This window comes from Liolophura sinensis, chromosome 5, assembly GCF_032854445.1.
Source record: "Liolophura sinensis isolate JHLJ2023 chromosome 5, CUHK_Ljap_v2, whole genome shotgun sequence".
Lineage (NCBI taxonomy): Eukaryota > Metazoa > Mollusca > Polyplacophora > Chitonida > Chitonidae > Liolophura > Liolophura sinensis.
The window spans coordinates 6,576,806-6,598,595 of record NC_088299.1 but is presented as its reverse complement, the minus strand read 5'-3'; the positions used below and the strand labels follow the sequence as shown (position 1 = coordinate 6,598,595).

Here is a 21,790-nt window from a genome sequence, read left to right as displayed (position 1 = left end):
TTGATTCAATTAGTTGAAATTGTATTGCTTACCTTTGAAACGTCAGTCACGCTCCTGTATTGTAATTTGTTAACATGTGAGTCAGGATGGCCGAGCGGTCTAAGGCGTGGCGTTCAGGTCGCAGTCTGTTTCTCCAGGCGTGGGTTCGAATCCCACTTCTGACAACTATTTTTGGGAAGTACAAAACTATTTTTGTGCTTATTACACTTTGAACGCTTCGAACTATTTTAAACACCTTTAAGCCAGATGCTTAATCATTTCAGATTGTATGTTACACAATCTGCCGTTTGTTGCAGTCTATATATACTATCCAAAAAAAGAAACGCATAGGTGTTTTGTTTTATTTTAAAATGAAATAAATACATTTTGTCTTCATTTCATGAACAAAATGTGTTTTAATATTGTTAATAATCACAGTTAGCACACATTTTATTCCTCAAAACATTTCTTGGTTGAAAATGTTGAGTTTGGAGGCCGTTTTTGGAAGAAGTAAAAAATACAGCACCACACTGCATCACGTGCAGTCTTACACGCCGAACTTACGCATGGAAAGCATGCAGTGTGTGACTATAAAACCGCAACTTCGGGCCGGAAATCGGCGTCTTTCAAGTGGTGTTTTCAAGCTGATTCAACATGCCACGTCTTGACACTGTCACAAGAAATATTGCCATTGGAAGACTTCAAGCTGGAGAGTCCCAATCGTCCATTTCTAGGCGTCTACACGTCAGCCAGAGCACGATTTCACGGCTTGCTGCCCACTACAACATTACTGGGACAACAAATGACCGCCGGCGTTCAGGTCGACCACGTGTCACTACAGCAGCCCAAGATCGCTACATAAGGGTCCTCCATTTGCGTGACCGTTGTGCTACAGCTGAAAGCACAGCAGCCAGCATACCGGGACTGAGGAGGATATCAGGTCAGACAGTGCGGAACAGGCTGAGGGAACATGGACTGAGAGCCAGGAGGCCCTATGTTGGGATCATGCTGCGTCCTCACCATCGCGCCAATCGCCTCCGATGGTGTAACAACGTGACTGCATGGAATCTACGCAACTGGCGACGCATTTGGTTCAGTGATGAGTCCAGATTCCTATTGCAGAGACGTGATGGTAGAAACCGGATTTACAGACGTGCTCACGAACGTTATGCCCCTAACTGCGTACGCCAAGTGGACAGATTTGGTGGAGGGAGTGTGATGATGTGGGCAGTAATATCGTATACTGGTCGTACAAATCTTGTCCACGTTCAGGGAAATCTTACGGGCGTACGCTACCGAGACACCATCCTGCAGCCACATCTCTTACCTGTCATTGACGTTCAGCGGGAGTTGTTCCAGCAGGACAACGCCAGACCGCACACGGCACGTGTCACAAGGGACTTCCTCGCTGAAAACAATGTAAATGTGCTACCCTGGCCGTCCCGTTCCCCGGATCTTAACCCAACTGAGCATCTGTGGGATGAACTTGATCGACGTCTACGCCAACGTCAACCTCAACCCCAAACGCTTCAAGAGCAAGTTGCATGTTTGCAGGAGGAGTGGCAGAACATTCCCCAGGCCTCTATCCAGCGTCTCATCCAGTCCATGACAAGGCGTGTCAGAACTGTTATTCGTGCCCGTGGTGGTCACAACAGATACTGACATTCCACTCAAGTGGGAGACTCATTGTGAGTGTCTTACCTCAAGTTGATGGCCTTGTTGTCTAGATATGGACCCTTCCTTAATCTGTGTCAAAAATTTTTTGCAGAATAGCAATTCTTATTTAGTTATGCATAATTGAAAAGACTGCATCACCTCCGCAAAAAACCGGGTTATGCGTTTCTTTTTTTGGATAGTATATTTAAAACCATTCTTATAACTAAAGTTGTTCAGCTGCCCGGAATTATGTTATAACCTGGCGTCTTTTCAACATGAATAAATGACATTTAAATCCACCCATTTTAGACCACAATGTGCTCAGTTTTCTCTTCGGGTTGGTACATGCCATGTAGCTGATAAACGATAGGCCAAGAAAATAGGCTGATCTAACGGTGGTCAAAAAAAACTCCGGACTCGACACCAATGAGATGCTATTAGCGGTTGTTATTTTATGAAGTTTTTTTTACGGTAAACACCTGAGATTTCAGTATTGTAAAAATACAAACAAATTTTTATTTGCAGTTAGGTAAAATTGCTTAACTTAGAAACGTCAGTCACGCTTCTGAATTGTAACTTGTTAACATGTGATTCAGGATCGCCGCGCGGTCTATGGCGCAACGTTCAGGTCACAGTGTGGTTCTCCAGGCGTTGGTGCGTATCCTACTTCTGACAACTATTTTTGGGAATTACAAAAATATTCTTGTGCACCTCACACGGTGATGTGCTTTTACTATTTTAATACCTTTGTCGTATATGTGGCTCGATGGAGCATACATGTGGTAATTGCTGTGCTCTGGCTTTAACGTATGCGTCCAAAGTGAAGAATTCTGTGCAGAATACAGTGAGTGTGCAGGGCCCCGATCAGGACGTCACAATTGACGTTGACGTTGTTGGGGGCGGTAGCAACGACGATGACTTAGAGTTTCCTCCTCCTGCCATTGAAATGGTTAAACTGGACAAGGACAACAACACAATTGACACCGAAGGAGAAGATGATGATGATGATGATGATGATGTTGACGTAGGTAGTGATGATGATGGTGATAGTGGTGATGGTGAGGATGATGATAACGAAGAAATGGGCGCAGATGACGAAACTGAGATTGACGCTACCAGAGCGGAGGATGATTCAGTGGGTGACATGGAGTGTGACAGAGGTACGCGAGTTGTACCTAATGTCACCAAAGACCGCGATGGTGTGACCAGAGATTTGTCTGGTGCGATAAAAGTCGAGGCGGATGTCCACTGCGTGCGATCTCCAGAGCCCGTTGAACGAAAGAGAGCAAGACTGGACAATGAACGGGAGGGGACGTCATCGGAATTATGGAGCACTCTACCGTCGGATTGCGTAATGCAGGGGGACTCGGACATATCTGAAATCATGACACCCACTCCCTCTCAAGGTACTGATAAAATGTTATTAGAGTACCGGCGTAGGAAATCTTTCGCCTCTCGTTCGAGAGCGCGTAAAGACAATGAATAGATTTTACCAGAATATGGACATGGATATGCTCCCACATGAACAATGGATATGTACCTTCATATTTTTCTTATCTGTTTATTGTCTCTCGTATCTAACATACGTTTTGGCACTTTAAATGTTAATGGCCTTAGCGCTGTTACAAAGGTACAACAATTTGTTTTTGATAACAATATTGATATTTTGTTCTTACAAGAAACACATTTTCAAGATTATAAGGACGCTAGGAATTTTAAAATTCCAGGGGATGCTAGGTGTGCATAGGGGTCAAGTAAAAGTTGTGGGGTAGGGATTGTGATTAGATACACTGTTCACTGTGTAATACGTAATGTCGTTAGATATCCTAACGGGTGTTACATAAGTGTTAAAGTGACAATTAATGACACGGCTCTTAATCTGATATGTATATATGTTCCTAATAATCCACAGGATAGGAAAGAATTCATTTCTAACTTAGACAGTGTAATGCGTGGGAGTGAATTACTCATTCTTGGTGGGGATTTTAACTGCTTTGAAAATATTATATTGGATAGAATTCGGTCTGCAAATAATGTGAGAAATGTTGGTATTGATGAGATTAATAGTATTAAATATGATTTTGAAGTGTGAGATATTTTTAGGAAGTTTCATCTGGACAAACGGTGCTACACTTGGTCAAGATGCCAATGCGCTAGTCGGCTTGACAGATTCTACCTTCCTAATGCTGTTCAGAGTTATGTAACCTTTTGTGATGTTAAACATGTCTCCTTTTCTGATCATTCTTGTCCTATTGTTGATGTAAATTTTACGGATGTAATTACTTGGGGTCCGTTTTATTGGAAATGTAACACTTCTGTTTTGAATGACGATGAACTTGCTGTACAAATAAATGATGTCTTTGTAAGAATTTTTTCTGATTGTGACATTTGTGATGATACTTTAGTGGACAGGTGGGAGGCTTTCAAAAAGGATTGTAAAGATGTAATACGTAATTATTGTTCCCAAGTTTCATTCAGGAAAAAGAGCCAGTTGTTGGATCTACAAGATGAATTGAATGTATTAAAGACAGACCCTGTTGTAAATAGTGATAAGATTGATAATGTAAAGAAGACTATTAATTGTTTAAATAGAGACAGACATGCGGGATCGGTTATTAGGGCTAAGGCTGTTCACTTTGATAAGGGGGAAAAGCTTACGAAGTATTTTATTAGAAGGGAAGTGGGGAGGGGGAAAAAGAAAATGATAAAGGAAATTAGGTGTCATGGGAATGAGTCTCAGCCCCATAAATCCCAGCATGAAATTGGTAAATGTATCAGGTCATATTACAAACAATTGTACAGCAAGCAGGATACTGATTTTGTGTGTCAAGACGCGTTTCTATCAGAATTACCCAAGTTAAATGATAATTGTAAAGCTCTTTGTGAAGGCGCATTGACGGAACAAGAGATCTTGTTTGCTGTAAATAATATGTGTAAATACGATTCGCCTGGTTGTGATGGCTTACCGGCCGAGTTTTATGTAACGTTCTGGCCTCTGATTGGCAATGTATTTACTGAAGTTGTCAATTGTTGTTTTCGCTCCGGCAGTTTAAGTCCGTCCCAGCGGAGTGGCCTTATCACATTGCTATGTAAGGACCCCAATAATGCAACGGACATAAGGAATTGGAGGCCTATTAGTTTACTGAACGTAGATTACAAAATTGTGTCAAAAGCTTTATGTAATCGTTTAAAATCTGTTATTGACAACGTGGTTAATCAGAACCAAACTTGTGGAATACCAGGTCGTAGTATATTCGACAATTTACATCTTTTACGTAATGTCCACGATTACGTGGAACTGAAAGATTTGAAGGCATGCTTTTTAAATTTAGATCAGGAGAAGGCCTTTGACAGGGTTAATTGGTCCTTTTTGTTCAAATGTTTAGAGATGTTTAATTTTGGGCCCGAATTTTGTGCAGGGGTTAAACTACTGTACACAAATATATCCAGCAGTGTGATCGTAAATGGACACATAAGTGAACAATTTCGTTTAAATAGAGGAGTCCGCCAGGGGTGTTCCCTATCTCCACTGTTGTACGTTTTATCGTTAGAGCCGTTTATATGGGCGCTTAGGAAGTCCAGTGTGATTAATGGTGTTGTCATGCCGGGAACAACTAAGCAGGCTAAGGTTTCTGCCTTTGCGGATGACACTACGGCAATTCTCTCAGATGAAAGTTCCGTGCAAGAAGTGGTTACTTTGACAGAAAATTACGGCATGGCATCTGGGGCAAAACTGAATCTGTCCAAGACCGCTGTCCTACCTATTGGAAATTGGGATAGTTCGTTAGTGCCTGATTTAGGGTTGAATACTGTTCAGAATTCCAAAATTTGTGGAATTTTTTTTCGAAAAGACCAGGCGGAACTCAACTGTACTCGTGTCTTGAATAAAGTTAAGAAGAATGTAACTTCTTGGTGTGGAAGATATTTAACTCTTAGGGGGAGGGCTGTACTAATTAACACTGTCGCCCTAGCGGTTTTATGGTTCACAACACAATGTACTTTGTTGCCTGCTAAATGTGTCACTCAATGTACGCAGATAGTATTTAAATTTTTGTGGAATAATAAGCCTGAGAGTTTAAAGCGGGTTGTTGTACACAATAAATTTAAGAGTGGAGGTTTAAATGTTCATAATGTTGAGTGCAAAGCGAAAGCTTTAGACGTACGGCATGTATTAAAATTGGTTTATGATGCTGAGGCTGACTGGAAATATTTTGCGATTTACTGGTTAGGTTTATCTTTGAGGAGTGTTTGTCCTGAATTTGCCAGGCACAGTGTCCGACACTCAGAACGTAACACACCCTTCTATCAGTTTGCGATAAATGCTTTTAAGGAATTCTATAGTGGTCAAACGTTACCTTCTGTGATGTACCCTAGTAAAGTTATTTATGATCAGCTTGTCACGAAAGCCTTACAGGCGCCACGGGTGATGCTAACATCTGCGCAGTTGAGATGGGGTGTTGTTTGGAAAACGGTGTTCCACAAGTTTTTAGATCATAACTTGATCAATTTCTGTTTTAAGCTTGTTCATGATATTTTGCCCATCAAAGAAAGACTACTGAGGCGTAATATCGCCACTGACGACTCCTGTGTATTTTGTTCTGGTTCGGAAACACATCACCATTTGTTTGTTCAATGCCATATTGTCTCTCAGGTGTTCCAGGAATTCAGCCGGGTGTTTGTTCTTTATGGTCGCGTTTTGCCGAATCTTGACAAGGACACACTAATTTACAAATCAGTTAATTTTCCTCTAAGTCCGGAAGTGAGGGCTGTTGTGTTATATATAATTACAGTGTTACAATTTTGTACTTGGTGTGCAAGAAACAAAGTGGTGTTTCAGAATAAGCAAAGAGATGCAAGTACGATCGTTGCCGTGGCTAAAGGTATGATTAAGACAAGAGTTCATGTTGATTTCTATCGGTTAAATCGGTCAATGTTTCAAAAGTATTTGTGTCACAACAAAATCTTCTGTAGGGTAGACAAAAAGTGATTTGATGATTACAAGTGCCACACAGCAGTCCCAACTTGTCTGTGATCTGTTTCGTTTTTAACTGGGCTGCGCTGTGAATCTCAATATTACTCTGTTACTGATATGTCATTGTGTATGTATGTTTTCGTAAACGTTTGTTGGGAATAAATTCAATCTTTGAAGAAAAAAAAACCCAGATGCTTAATTATCTCAGACTGTATATCACATCACCTGCCGTGGGTTGCAGGCAACCTATTGAAAACCATTGTTATAACTAAATTTTTCAGTTGCCCAGAGTTATGTTATATCCTGGCCTTTTTCCACATGCAGGAATGGCATTTGAAAAGCCTTAATCCATCCATTATAGACCAAAATGTGCTCAGTTTTCTTTTCCAACTGGTACAAGCCATGTTAATCTAAAATAAAAAGACCAAGAATCTAGGTTAATGTAGCGGTGGCCATAAAGCTCAAAACTCGAAGTTGATGAGACACTTTTATCGGTTATTATTATATGCATTTATTTTAACGGAAAAACCTGGGATTACAGTATGGTAAAAATACAGACAAATTTTTTGATGCAGTTAGGTGAAATTGTATTGCTTAACTTTGAAACTTCAGTCACGCTCCTGAATTGTAATTTGCTAACATGTGAGTCAGGATGGCCGAGCGGTCTAAGGCGCTGCGTTCAGGTCGCAGTCTGGTTCTCCAGGCGTGGGTTCGAATCCCACTTCTAACAACTATTTTGGGGAAGTACAAAGCTATTTTTGTGCGTATTACACTTTGAACGCTTCGAACTATTTCAAACACCTTTAAGCCAGATGCTTAATTATTTCAGATTGTTTGTTACACAATCTGCCGTTTTGTTGCAGTCTATATATTTTAAACCATTCTTATAACTAAAGTTTTTCAGCTGCCCGGAATTAAGTTATAATCTGGCATCTTTTCAACATGAATAAATGACATTTTAAAAAGCTCAAATCCACCCATTTTAGACCACAATGTGCTCAGTTTTCTCTTCCGGTTGGTACATGCCATGTAGCTGATAAACGATAGGCCGAGAAAATAGGCTGATCTTACGGTGGCCAAAAAAAACTCCGGACTCGACACCAATGAGATGCTTTTAGCGGTTGTTATTTTATGAAGTTTTTTTTACGGTAAACACCTGAGATTTCAGTATTGTAATAATACAAACAAGTTTTTTGATGCAATTTGGTAAAATTGTATTTCTTAACTTTAAAACGTCAGTCACGCTCCTCAATTGTCATTGGTTAACATCAAATATTTTTGTGCGGGTCACACAGTGAAACCTTCGAAATATTTTAAACACCTTTAACCCAGATGCTTAATCATTTCAGACTGTATGTCACACAATCTGCCGTGTGTTGCGGTCAACCTATTGAAAACCATTGTTATAACTAAAGTGTTTCAGTTGCCCAGAGTTATGTTATAACCTGGCCTTTTTCCACATGCAGGAATGGCATGTGAAAAGCCTTAATCCATCCATTTTGGACCAAAATGTGCTCAGTTTTCTTTTCCAACTGGTACAAGACATGTTACTCTAAAAAAATAAAGACAAGAATCTAGGTTAATGTAGCGGTGGCCAAAAAGTTCAAAACTCGACGTTAATGACACACTTTTATCGGTTATTATTATATGCATTTTTTTTAATGGAAAAACCTGGGATTACAGTAAAAATACAGACTAATTTTTTGAAGCAGTTAGGTGAAATTGTATTGCTTAACTTTGAAACGTCAGTCACGCTCCTGTATTGTAATTTGCTAACATATTAGTCCAGATGGCCGACCGGTCTAAGGAGCTGCGTTCAGGTCGCAGTCTGATTCTGCAGGCGTGGGTTCGAATCCCACTTCTGACAACTTTTTTTTGGGAAGTACAAAAATATTTTGTGTGCGCGTCACACGGTGAACGCTTCGAACTATTTTAAACACTTTTAACCCAGATGCTTAATCATCTCAGACTGTATGTCACACAATCTGCCGTGTGTTGCAGTCAACCTATTGAAAACCATTGTTATAACTATAGTGTTTCAGTTGCCCAGAGTTATGCTATAAAATGGCCTTTTTCCACATGCAGGAATGGCATTTGAAAAGCCTTAATCCATCCATTATAGACCAAAATGTGCTCAGTTTTCTTTTCCAACTGGTACATGCCATGTTGCTCATAAACGAAAGGCCAAGAATCTAGGTTAATGAAGCAGTGGCCAAAAGCTCAAAACTCGACGTTGATGAGACACTTTTATCGGTTATTATTATATGCATTTTTTTTAACGGAAAACCCTTTTCAGTAATTTTTTTCAGTAATGTAAAAATACAGATAAATTTTTTGATGCAATTAGGTGAAATTGTATTGCTTAACTTTGAAACGTCAGTCACGCTCTTGTATTGTAATTGGCTAACATGTGAGTCAGGATGGCCGAGCGGTCTGTGGCGTTGCGTTCAAGTCGCAGTCTGGTCTCTAGACGTGGGTTCGAATCCCACTTTTGACAACTATTTTTGTGAAGTACAAAACTATTTTTGTGCGTATTACACTTTGAATGCTTCGAACTATTTTAAACACCTTTAAGCCAGATGCTTAATCATTTCAGATTGTATGTTACACAATCTGCCGTTTGTTGCAGTCTATATATTTAAAACCATTCTTATAACTAAAGTTTTTCCGCTGCCCCGAATTATGTTATAACCTGGCGTCTTTTCAACATGTATAAATGACATTTAAAAAGCTCAAATCCAGTCATTTTAGACCACAATGTGCTCAGTTTTCTCTTCCGGTTGGTACTTGCCATGTAGCTGATAGACGAAAGGCCAAGAAAATAGGCTGATCTAACGGTGGCCATAAAAACTCCGGACTCGACACCAATGAGATGCTTTTAGCGGTTGTTATTTTATGAAGTTTTTTTACGGTAAACACCTGAGATTTCAGTATTGTAATAATACAAACAAATTTTTTGATGCAATTTGTTAAAATTGTATTTCTTAACTTTGAATCGTCAGTCACGATACTGTATTGTAATTTGCACATGTTAATCGTTTGAGTCAGGATGGCCGAACGGTGTAAGGCGCTGCGTTCAGGTCGCAGTCTGGTTCTTCGGGCGTGGGTTCGAATCCCACATCTGACAATTATTTTTGGGAAGTACAAAACTATTTTTGTGCGTATTACACTTTGAACGCTTCGAAGTATTTTAAACACCTTTAAGCCAGATGCTTAATCATTTTAGATTGTATGTTACACAATCTGCCGTTTGTTGCAGTCTATATATTTAAAACCATTCTTATAACTAAAGTTTTTCAGCTGCCCGGAATTATATTATAATCTGGCGTCTTTTCAACATGCATAAATGACATTTAAAAAGCTTAAATCCACCCATTTTAGACCAAAATGTGTTCAGTTTTCTCTTCCGGTTGGTACATGCCATGTAACTGATAAACGATAAACCGAGAACATAGGCTGATGTAACGGTGGCCCAAAAACTCCGGACTCGACACCAATGAGATGCTTTTAACGGTTGTTATTTGATAAAGTTTTTTTTACGGTAAACACCTGAGTTTTAAGTATTGTAAAAATTCAAACAAATTTTTTTCTGCAGTTAGGTAAAATTGCTTAACTTAGAAACGTCAGTCACGCTCCTGAATTGTAATTTGTTAACATGTGAGTCAGGATCGCCGCGCGGTTTATGGCGCAACGTTCAGGTCACAGTGTGGTTCTCCAGGCGTGGGTGCGTATCCTACTTCTGACAACTATTTTTGGGAAGTACAAAAATATTCGTGTGCACCTCACACGATACCTCACACGATACGCTTTTACTATTTTAATACCTTTGTCGTATATGTGGCTCGATGGAGCATACATGTGGTAATTGCTGTGCTTGGGCTTTAACGTATGCGTCCAAAGTGAAGAATTCTGTGCAGAATACAGCGAGTGTACAGGGCCCCGATCAGGACGTCACAACTGACGTTGACGTTGTTGGGGGCGGTAGCGACGATGATGACTTAGAGTTTCCTCCTCCTGCCATTGAAATGGTTAAACTGGACAAGGACAACAACACAATTGACACCGAAGGAGACGATGATGATGATGATGTTGACGTAGATAGTGATGATGATGGTGATAGTGGTGATGGTGAGGATGATGATAACGAAGAAATGGGCGCAGATGACGAAACTAGATTGACGCTACCAGAGCGGAGGATGATCCAGTGGGTGACATGGAGTGTGACAGAGGTACGCGAGTTGTACCTAATGTCACCAAAGACCGCGATGGTGTGACCAGAGATTTGTCTGGTGCGATAAAAGTCGAGGCGGATGTCCACTGCGTGCGATCTCCAGAGCCCGTTGAACGAAAGAGAGCAAGACTGGACAATGAACCGGAGGGGAAGTCATCGGAATTATGGAGCACTCTACCGTCGGATTGCGTAATGCAGGGGGACTCGGACATATCTGAAATCATGACACCCACTCCCTCTCAAGGTACTGATAAAATGTTATTAGAGTACCGGCGTAGGAAATCTTTCGCCTCTCGTTCGAGAGCGCGTAAAGACAATGAATAGATTTTACTAGAACACGGACATGGATATGCTCCCACATGAACAATGGATATGTACCTTCATATTTTTCTTATCGGTTTTATGTCTCTTGTATCTAACATACGTTTTGGCACTTTAAATGTTAATGGCCTGCGTGCTGTTACAAAGGTACAACAATTTGTTTTTGATAACAATATTGATATTTTGTTCTTACAAGAAACACATTTTCAAGATTATAAGGACGCTAGGAATTTTAAAATTTCAGGGGATGCTAGGTGTGCATAGGGGTCAAGTAAAAGTTGTGGGGTAGGGAATGTGATTAGATACACTGTTGACTGTGTAATACGTAATGTCGTTAGATGTCCTAACGGGCGTTACATAAGTGTTAAAGTGACAATTAATGACACGGCTCTTAATCTGATATGTATATATGCTCCTAATAATCCACAGGATAGGAAAGAATTCATTTCTAACTTAGTGTAATGCGTGGGAGTGAATTAGTCATTCTTGGTGGGGATTTTAACTGCTTTGAAAATATTATAGTGGATAGAATTCGGTCTGAGAAATGTTGGTATTGATGAGATTAATAGTATTAAATATGATTTTGAGTTGTGAGATATTTTTAGGAAGTTTCATCTGGACAAACGGTGCTACACTTGGTCAAGATGCCAATGCGCTAGTCGGCTTGGTAGATTCTACCTTCCTAATGCTTGTTCGAGTTATGTAACCTTTTGTGATGTTAAACATGTCTCCTTTTCTGATCATTCTTGTCCTATTGTTGATGTAAATTTTACGGATTGTAATTACTTGGGGTCCGTTTTATTGGAAATGTAACACTTCTGTTTTGAATGACGATGAACTTGCTGTACAAATAAAATGATGTCTTTGTAAGAATTTTTTCTGATTGTGACATTTGTGATGATACTTTAGTGGACAGGTGGGAGCTTTCAAAAAGGATTGTAAAGATGTAATACGTAATTATTGTTCCCAAGTTTCATTCAGGAAAAAGAGCCAGTTGTTGGATCTACAAGATGAATTGAATGTATTAAAGACAGACCCTGCTGTATATAGTGATAAGATTGATAATGTAAAGAAGACTATTAATTGTTTAAATAGAGACAGACATGCGGGGTCGGTTATTAGGGCTAAGGCTGTTCACTTTGATAAGGGGGGAAAAGCCTACGAAGTATTTTATTAGGAGGGAAGTGGGGAGGGGGAAAAAGAAATGATAAAGGAAATTAGGTGTCATGGGAATGAGTCTCAAGTCCCATAAATCCCAGCATGAAATTGGGTAAATGTATCAGGTCATATTACAAACAATTGTACAGCAAGCAGGATACTGATTTTGTGTGTCAAGACGCGTTTCTATCAGAATTACCCAAGTTAAATGATAATTGTAAAGCTCTTTGTGAGAGGCGCATTGACGGAACAAGAGCTCTTGTTTGCTGTAAATAGTATGTGTAAATACCATTCGCCTGGTTGTGATGGCTTACCGGTCGAGTTTTATTGTAACGTTCTGGCCTCTGATTGGCAATGTATTTACTGAAGTTGTCAATTGTTGTTTTCGCTCCGGCAGTTTAAGTCCGTCCCAGCGGAGTGGTCTTATCACATTGCTATGTAAGGACCCCAATAATGCAACGGACATAGGAATTGGAGGCCTATAGTTAACAACGTAGATTACAAAATTGTGTCAAAAGCTTTATGTAATCGTTTAAAATCTGTTATTGACAACGTGGTTAATCAGAACCAAACTTGTGGAATACCAGGTCGTAGTATATTCGACAATTTACATCTTTTACGTAATGTCCACGATTACGTGGAACTAAAAGATTTGAAGGCATGCTTTTTAAATTTAGATCAGGAGAAGGCCTTTGACAGGGATGATTGGTCCTTTTTGTTCAAATGTTTAGAGATGTTTAATTTTGGGCCCGAATTTTGTGCATGGGTTAAATTACTGTACACAAATATATCCAGCAGTGTGATTGTAATGGACACATAGTGAACAATTTAGTTTAAACAGAGGAGTCCGCCAGGGGAACAGCTAAGCTGGCTAAGGTTTCTGCTTTGCGGATGACACTACGGCAATTCTCTCAGATGACAGTTCCGTGCAAGAAGTTGTTACTTTGACAGAAAATTACGGCAGGGCATCTGGGGCAAAACTGAATCTGTCCAAGACCACTGTCCTACCATTGGAAATTGGGATAGTTCGTTAGTGCCTGATTTAGGGTTGAATACTGTTCAGAATTCCAAAATTTGTGGAATTTTTTTGGGAAAGACCAGGCGGAAACTCAACTGTACTCGTGTCTTGAATAAAGTTAAGAGAATGTAACTTCTTGGTGTGGAAGATATTTAACTCTTAGGGTAGCAGGCAATGTACTTTGTTGCCTGCTAAATGTGTCACTCAATGTACGCAGATAGTATTTAAATTTTTGTGGAATAATAAGCCTGAGAGTTTTAAAGCGGGTTGTTGTACACAATAAATTTAAGAGTGGAGGTTTAAATGTTCATAATGTTGAGTGCAAAGCGAAAGCTTTAGACGTACGACATGTATTAAAATTGGTTTATGGTACTGAGGCTGACTGGAAATATTTTGCGATTTATTGGTTAGGTTTATCTTTGAGGAGTGTTTGTCCTGAATTTGCCAGACACAGTGTCCCACACTCAGAACGTAACACACCCTTCTACCAGTTTGCGATAAATGCTTTTAAGGAATTCTATAGTGTTCAAACGTTACCTTCTGTGATGTACCCTAGTAAAGTTATTTATGATCAGCTTATCACGAAAGCCTTACAGGCGCCACGGTTGATGCTAACATCTCCGCAGTTGAGATGGGGTGTTGTTTGGAAAACGGTGTTCCACAAGTTTTTAGATCATAACTTGATCAATTTCTGTTTTAAGCTCGTTCATGATATTTGCCCGCCAAAGAAAGACTACTGAGGCGTAATATCGCCACTGACGGCTCCTGTGTATTTTGTTCTGGTTTGGAAACACATCACCATTTGTTTGTTCAATGTCATATTGTCTCTCAGGTGTTCCAGGAATTCAGCCGGGTGTTTGTTCTTTACGGTTGCGTTTTGCCGAATCTTGACAAGGACACACTAATTTACAAATCAGTTAATTTTCCTCTTAGTCCGGAAGTGAGGGCTGTTGTGTTATATATAATTACAGTGTTACAGTTTTGTACTTGGTGTGCAAGAAACGAAGTGGTGTTTCAGAATAAGCAAAGAGATGCAACTACGATCGTTGCCGTGGCTAAAGGTATAATTAAGACAAGAGTTCATGTTGATTTTTATCGGTTAAATCGGTCAATGTTTCAAAAGTATTGGTGTCACAACAAAATCTTCTGTAGAGTAAACAATGACAAGCTATTTTATTTACTCCGCTAAAAAAGTGATTTGATGATTACAAGTGTCACACAGCAGTCCCAACTTGTCTGTGATATGTTTTGTTTTTAACTGGTCTGTGCTGTGAATCTCAATATTACTCTGTTACTGATATGTCATTGTGTATGTATGTTTTCGTAAACGTTTATTGGGAATAAATTCAATCTTTAAAGAAAAAAAAATCATTTCACATTGTATGTCACACCACCTGCAGTGTGTTACAGTCAACCTTTTTAAAACCATTCTTAGGACTAAAGTTTTTCAGTTGCCCAGGAATATGTTATAACCTGGCCTCTTTTCAGCATGCAGGAATGACATTTGAAAAACTTTAATCCATCCATTTTAAACCACAATGAGCTCAGTTTTCTTTTCACATTGGTACACGCCATGTTGCCGATAAACGAAAGGTCGAGAATCTAGGTTAATGTAACGGTGGCCAAAAATCTCAGCACTCGACGTTGATGAGAAACTTTTACCGGTTATTGTTCAATGCATTTTTTTAACAGAAACACCTGAATTTTTAGTATTGTAAAAATGCAAAAATACAAATAAATTCCATATCAAAGTTCAAATTCGTAGTCCGTGAATGAGTTCCATGTCAAAAAACAATTAAACAAGTATCTCAGTCGCGCTTTAATTGCAACTGTTCATAAAGGCATCATGCTGATGTAATTAGCATGGCTACCTTTACGGCCCCTAGCCCCAGGTTAAGCAGTATTAGATACAGTTTGAAAATGACGAGCGTTACAGACCCTAACCGATCAGATTGTGATTCAAAAGTAACGGACGATTACGTCTTTCCCATTAATATGTAAAGATCTCATGCTACAAGAGGCGCCATCTATGACGTTACACATGACAAACAGGATAGACGGTTACACTGGGCAACCAGCGCCATCTATGTTGTTAAATACCATGTACGTGATAGAGATTTACATAGGGATAACATCGCCGTCTATGTGGTTGATCACAATGCAGATCGCCAGAGATAAAAGCATTGTTATGACTAAAGTTTTTCAGCTCCTCGGAATTATGTTATAATCTGGCCTCTTTTCCACACGCGGGAATGGTTTTCTAAAAGCTTGAATCCATCAATTTTAGACCACAATGTGCTCAGTTTTCCCTTCCGTTTGGTACAGGCCATGTTTCCGATAAACGAAAGGCCAAGATTCTAGGTTAATGTAACTGTAGCTAAAAAACTCCGGACTCGACTCTGATGAGATACTTTTACCGGTTGTTATTCTATGGACCTATTTAACGGAAACACCGGAGTTTTCAATATTGTGAAAATACAGACAAACTTTTTCATGCAATTTGCTAAAATTGTATCGCGTTTCTTTAAAATGCCAGTCACTCTCCTCAATTGTCACTTGTTCTTATCTTAGTCAGGATGGCAGAGCGTTCTAAGACGCTGCATCCATGTTGAAGTGAACGCTTCGAACTATTTTAAACACCTTTAAGCCAGAAGCTTAATCAGTTCAGACTGTATGTCACACAACCCGCCGTGTGTTGCAGTCAACCTATTTTAAACCATTGTTATGACTAAAGATTTTCAGCTGCCCAGGAATATGTTATAACCTGGCCTCTTTTCCACATGCAGCATTTTAAAAACTTTAATCCATCGGTTTTAGACCACAGTGTGCTTAGTTTTCTCTTCTGGTTGGTACACGCCATGTTGCTCATAAACGAAAGGCCAAGAATCTAGGCTGATCTAACGGTGATTAAAAACTCAGGACTAGACGTTGTTGGGACACTTTAACCGGTTATTATTCTATGCCATTTTTTTAATGGAAACACCTTTTTTTAGTATTGTAAAAACACAATTTTTTTTGCAATTGGTAAAATTGTATTACTGAATATTACAGCATCAGTCACGCTCCTCATTTGTCACTTGTTATCAGCTGAGTCAGGATTGCCAAGAGGTCTAAGGCGCTGCGTTCAGGTCGCAGTCTGATTCTCCAGGTGTGGGTTTGAATCCCACTTCTGACAACTATTTTTGGGAAGTACAAAAGTGTTTTTGTGCGGGTCACAGAATGAACACTTCAAACTATTTTAAACACCTTTTAGCCAGACGCCTAATCAGTTCAGGCTGTATGTCCCACCACCTGCAGTGTGTTGCAGTTAATCTATTTAAAAGTATTGTTATGACTAAAATTTATCAGCTGCTTAGGATTATGTTATAACCTGGCCTCTTTTCAGCATGCAGGAATATCATTTGAAAAACTTTAATACATCCATTTTAGACCACAGTGTGCTCAGTTTTTCTTTCCCATTGGTAGCCTACACGCCATGTTTCCGAGAAACGAAAGGCCAAGAATCTAGGTTAATGTAACGGTGGCCAAAAATCTCAGGACTCGACGTTGATGAGATACTTTTTCCGGTTATTAATGTATCCATTTTTTTAACGGAAACACCTGAGCTTTCAATTACGCTTCTGAATTGTAACTTGTTAACATGTGAGTCAGGATGGCCGAGCGGTCTACCTTAACTTGACCGCCCACTGGGCTCCCGATGAAATGTCTAATGACCTTATTGCGTCCGCGTTGAAACCTTATGGTGATTGCCTTGGTGTGACTAAACCTAAATTTTCCGATTCGGACTTGTCCTATGTGCGAACAGGGATCAGGATATATCGTTTTAGGTGTCACAAAGTTCGGTATTTCCCGAACTTTTTTAATTTTGGGGGTGATGTTATCATGTTCACCTACCCGGGTCAGACGGACGAGTGCCGGAAATGTGGGAAAAAAGTCACAAGGCTGCCGATTGTAGGTCTGTGTGGTGTACAAACTGTGATGGATTTTCTCCGCACGATGCTCCACATACGGAAACAGATTACGGAGAAGCATGTCAAAGGTGTGGTTCCTTTCAACATACAATGAGCGAATGTTGCGCTATGACGGCGTCGTACGGGGCTCACATTAAAAGTAACGTCAGTGACATTTCACGAGAGCCAACGAGCCAAGTCGATCAGCAAACTGGTCATGAGGACGTTGACGTTTTAAACGTTGACGGCGATATATCCTCTGACAGCGATGATGAGGCCCTGGTTTTTGATCCGCCCTTGCCATGGAGCGAACGTATGTAGGAGAAGATGATGATGTCGAGGATGTCAATGATGACGAGTCGGAATATGACGTCAGCAACGTAAAGGACGATAGTGACGTAGCCATGAAGATTAGCGCTGACAAAGGGGATGCCCTGAATATTGACCCTGAAAGAGAAGATGATATTCCGGTGATTGGTGCGCTATTGTCACGTGAAGAAGGTGGACCTTTAACAACGGTGGTTACGGCTGGAATCCACGTGGCTAAGGAGCGTCCGGACGTGCCACCGCCACTGGAAGAAAAGAGGCCCAAACGGGACAAAGGGAGCTTACCTGACACAGGACAGGCCATTTCATCGGTTCTCTCCAGTTCTCTTTCGTCTGATTATCGGAATGACAATGACATTGATGCTGATGAGTCTACCCAAATGATGCCCACCCCGTCCAAGGGAAATGACACTACGTTATTAGAGTTTAGGAAAAGGAAGGCATTTGCCTCTCGAAGGAGGCAGATGAATAAGGATTGAGTTTGCTATTTCATACGTTCACGATGGGCATGTACGTTACATTATTTCCCTTTTTGATTATGGTGATGTTAAGTAGTATTCGCTTGGCGTCCTTAAATGTTAATGGTTTGCGCGATTGTATTAAACAAGAACAGCTGAAAAAGTTGGTTTTTGAGAATAATATTGATATTTTGTTTCTCCAGGGAACTCATTTTCAATATTTTAATGACGCTAAGAATTTGCAAATTCCTGGGGATGCGAAATGGATATCTTACGGATCTGCCAGAAATTGTGGGGTGGGAATTATCATTATGTACAGTGTAGATTGCGCTATTAAAAATGTAATTAGATGTCCTGTTGGGCGTTTTATCAGTGTTAAGGCTGATGTAAATAATACAGCTTTAAATCTTATCTGTAGTTATGCTCCCAATAATGGAAAAGAAAGGAAAGAGTTCTAATTTAGATAGTGTAATGAGAGGGAGTGAAGTTATAATTCTCGGTGGTGATTTTAATTCTGTAGAAAACATTGCCCTAGATAGAGGTAGCTCTGGTGTAAATTCCCGAAACGAGGGTATAGACGAAATCAACAATTTAGAAAAAGATTTTGGTATAAATGATATTTTCCGCAAACTTCATCCAAAGCCGGCGAAATATTTTATTAGGAGGGAAATTGGCAGAGGGAAAAACAGATGATTAAAAACGTTATTTGTCACAAGAATGGTTCTGCTTCTCATGTCCATCAAAATGATATAGCTGATTGTGTTAGAACGTATTACATGCAGTTGTATTCTGAACAAGCGACCGATTTTGATTGTCAGGATGAATTTTTCTCTAACTTGCCGCAGTTAAAACAAGATTGTAGATTGTCATGTGAAGGTCTTCTAACAGAGCAAGACCTGTTTCATGCGGTCTCACACATGTCTAAATACCACTCCCCTGGTCATGATGGTTTACCAGCCGAGTTTTATGTGAAATTTTGCTCTGTAATGGGGAAGTTATTTACAAAAGTTGTTAACTGCTGTTTTAGATTTATTTATTTATTTGATTGGTGCTTTACGCCGTACTCAAGAATATTTCACTTATACGACTGCGGCCAGCATTATGGTGGGTGGAAACCGGGCACAGCCCGGGGGAAACCCACGACCATCCGCAGGTTGCTGTTTTAGAGTCGGTAAGTTCCTCACGGCGATCAGGATTAATTACACTTCTTTGTAAGGACCCTGACGATTCACAGTACATTAAGAATTGGAGACCGATCAGTTTGCTTAATGTGAATTACAAAAAGTGTCCAAGGCATTGTGTAATCGTTTGAAGAATGTAATTAATTCAGTTGTTTTACCCAATCAAACATGTGGCATTCCTGGGAGGAGTATTTTTGATAATTTGCATTTATTACGGAATGTTTATGATTATGTAGAGCAAAAAGATTTAAAGGCATGCTTTGCGAACTTAGACCAGGAAAAAGCTTTTAACAGAGTTGATTGGTCGTTTCTGTTTAAGGTTTTGAAGCAGTTTAAATTTGGGCCTGATTTTTTTGTAAATGGATTGCTTTGCTTTATACAGATATTTCGAGTAATGTTATTGTAAATGGACACATCACTGAGGAATTTCCTTTGAGTAGAGGTGTGCGTCAAGGTTGTTCTTTGTCACCGTTATTATATGTATTATCCTTAGAACCTTTTATAACTGCAATTCGAAACATTACTGAGATACAGGTGTGCCTGGAACGGAAAAAGGAGCGAAGCATTTGCAGATGACACGACGCCAATACTGTCGGAAGAAAAGTCATTGTCGTCCTTTCTAGATTTGGCCGAGAAGTACGGTAGGGCGTCAGGGGCAAAATTAAATTTGTCAAAAACTGTAGGACTAATGATTGGTAAGTGGGTAACAAACGCCACATCCGATGTCGGCATTAAGATGGTGAAGAACGCAAAAATATGTGGAGTTCATTTCGGGGAAAAGAGTGCAACCTTGAACTCTGAGCGTGACTTAGGCAAAGTAAAGAAACATGTCTCTTCTTGGAATGGTAGACATCTTACCCTAAGAGGTCGCTCAGTACTTATCGATACTGTAGCTCTTGCAGTGCTGTGGTTTACGGCACAGTGTATGTTATTACCAACGAAATGTACAACATTGTGTTCAGGTACTGTGTTCAAGTTTCTATGGGACAACAAAGTTTAAAGAGAGATGTGGTTCATAACAAATACTCATGTGGGGAATTAAATGTGCACAATGTTGAGTGTAAAACTAAAACTTTGGCTATTCGTCACATCCTAAAGTTGATTTATGGAACAGCCGCTGACTGGAAATATTTTGCGATTTACTGGTTAGGTTTATCTCTAAGATCCGTTTGTCCAGAGTTTGCAAGACCAAACATTCCCCACTCAGAAAATGTGCCACTATTTCACAGGTTTGCCATAAGTGCTTGGAAGGAGTTCTATTGCGGTCAACAGCTACCAAGTGCAGTGTAATGCAGCAAAATTATTTACAATGTATTGATTACTGATTATTGATTCAGTTGTTCAGATTCCTCGTGTTATGTTTGCTTCGCCTCAGTTAAAGCTGGGATATTATTTGGAGAAATGTGTTTCATACATTTCTGGACCACAATTTAGTTCATTTTTGCTTTAAATTGGTACATGATATTTTACCTGTAAAAGAGCGATTATTAAGGCGACATGTGACATGTAACTAATGATTTGTTCCGAGACCCAGCATTATTTATTCGTTCAATGCAGAATAGTACAAGATGTTTTCAGTGAATTCAGTCGTGTTTTTTATCTTGTACGCTGGGTTTCTGCCCAGTCTAGGTAAGAGAACATTAATGTTCAAGTTACTTGACGTTAGCGTCAATGAGGGTGTAAAGAGCGTAACCTTATATATATTCAGTGTGCTTCAGTTTTGTATTTAGCGTGCAAGGAATGACGTTATATTTAATTCAAAGCAAAGAGATGTCACCAGCATTGTAGCCGCCGCTAAAAACATGATACGCACAATTGTTCATGTCGATTTCCTGCGACTTGATAGGTGCAGTTTTACTAGACTTTAGTGCAGGAATGGCACTATTTGTAAAGTCAGAGATGAAAAGTTAATCTTTATGCTAAAGTAATTTGTGGTTTTTCTTACGCCAATCTAAATAAGTCTGTGATATTGTATTTTTAAAATGGACTGCGCGTGAGGATATACGTAATAATGTAAATTCTACTGTATAAATCTGTTGAATTGAATGATGTAAATAAATTACTTCTTACTCAAAAAAAAAAAAAAAATTGAATTGCTTAACTTTGAAACGTCATTCACGCTCCTCAATTGTCATTTATTATCATGTGAGTCAGGATGGCCGAGCGGTCTAAGGCGCTGCGTTCAGGTCGCAGTCTGGTTCTCCAGGCGTGGGTTCGAATCCCACTTCTGACACTTATTTTTGGGAAATACAAAAATATTTGTGTGCCTGTCACACAAGGAACGCTTCGAAGTATTTTAAACACCTTTAAGCCAGATCCCTAATCAGTTCAGATTGTATGTCACACCACCCACCGTGTGTTGCAGTCAATCTATTTAAAACCAATCTTATAACTAAAGTTTTTCAGCTGGCCAGGATTATGTTATAACTTGGCCTCTTTTCAGCATGAAGGAATGACATTTGAAAAACTTTAATCCATCCATTTTAGACCATAAATGTGCTCAGTTTTTCCTTCCGGTTGGTACATGCCATGTTGCCGA

The 21,790-nt window shown here is 39.7% G+C and overlaps 1 protein-coding gene and 4 non-coding genes across 5 annotated transcripts; all 5 read left to right on the top strand.

Annotated features, from left to right (window-relative positions):
- The first annotated feature begins 80 nt into the window (after positions 1-80).
- On the top strand, positions 81-164 carry Trnal-cag (transfer RNA leucine (anticodon CAG)). The gene has a single exon. It is a non-coding gene; the product is annotated as a tRNA-Leu (tRNA).
- Positions 165-2,401: 2,237 nt separating this feature from the next.
- Positions 2,402-3,121, top strand: LOC135465993 (trigger factor-like). Its single transcript, XM_064743376.1, has one exon. The coding sequence runs from the start codon at positions 2,402-2,404 to the stop codon at positions 3,119-3,121; it is 720 nt and encodes a 239-aa protein (XP_064599446.1).
- A 4,132-nt stretch (positions 3,122-7,253) lies between these two features.
- Trnal-cag (transfer RNA leucine (anticodon CAG)) lies at positions 7,254-7,337 on the top strand. Its single transcript has one exon. It is a non-coding gene; the product is annotated as a tRNA-Leu (tRNA).
- Positions 7,338-9,650: 2,313 nt separating this feature from the next.
- Trnal-cag (transfer RNA leucine (anticodon CAG)) lies at positions 9,651-9,734 on the top strand. Its single transcript has one exon. It is a non-coding gene; the product is annotated as a tRNA-Leu (tRNA).
- An 11,666-nt stretch (positions 9,735-21,400) lies between these two features.
- Trnal-cag (transfer RNA leucine (anticodon CAG)) lies at positions 21,401-21,484 on the top strand. Its single transcript has one exon. It is a non-coding gene; the product is annotated as a tRNA-Leu (tRNA).
- The last annotated feature ends 306 nt before the right edge of the window (positions 21,485-21,790 follow it).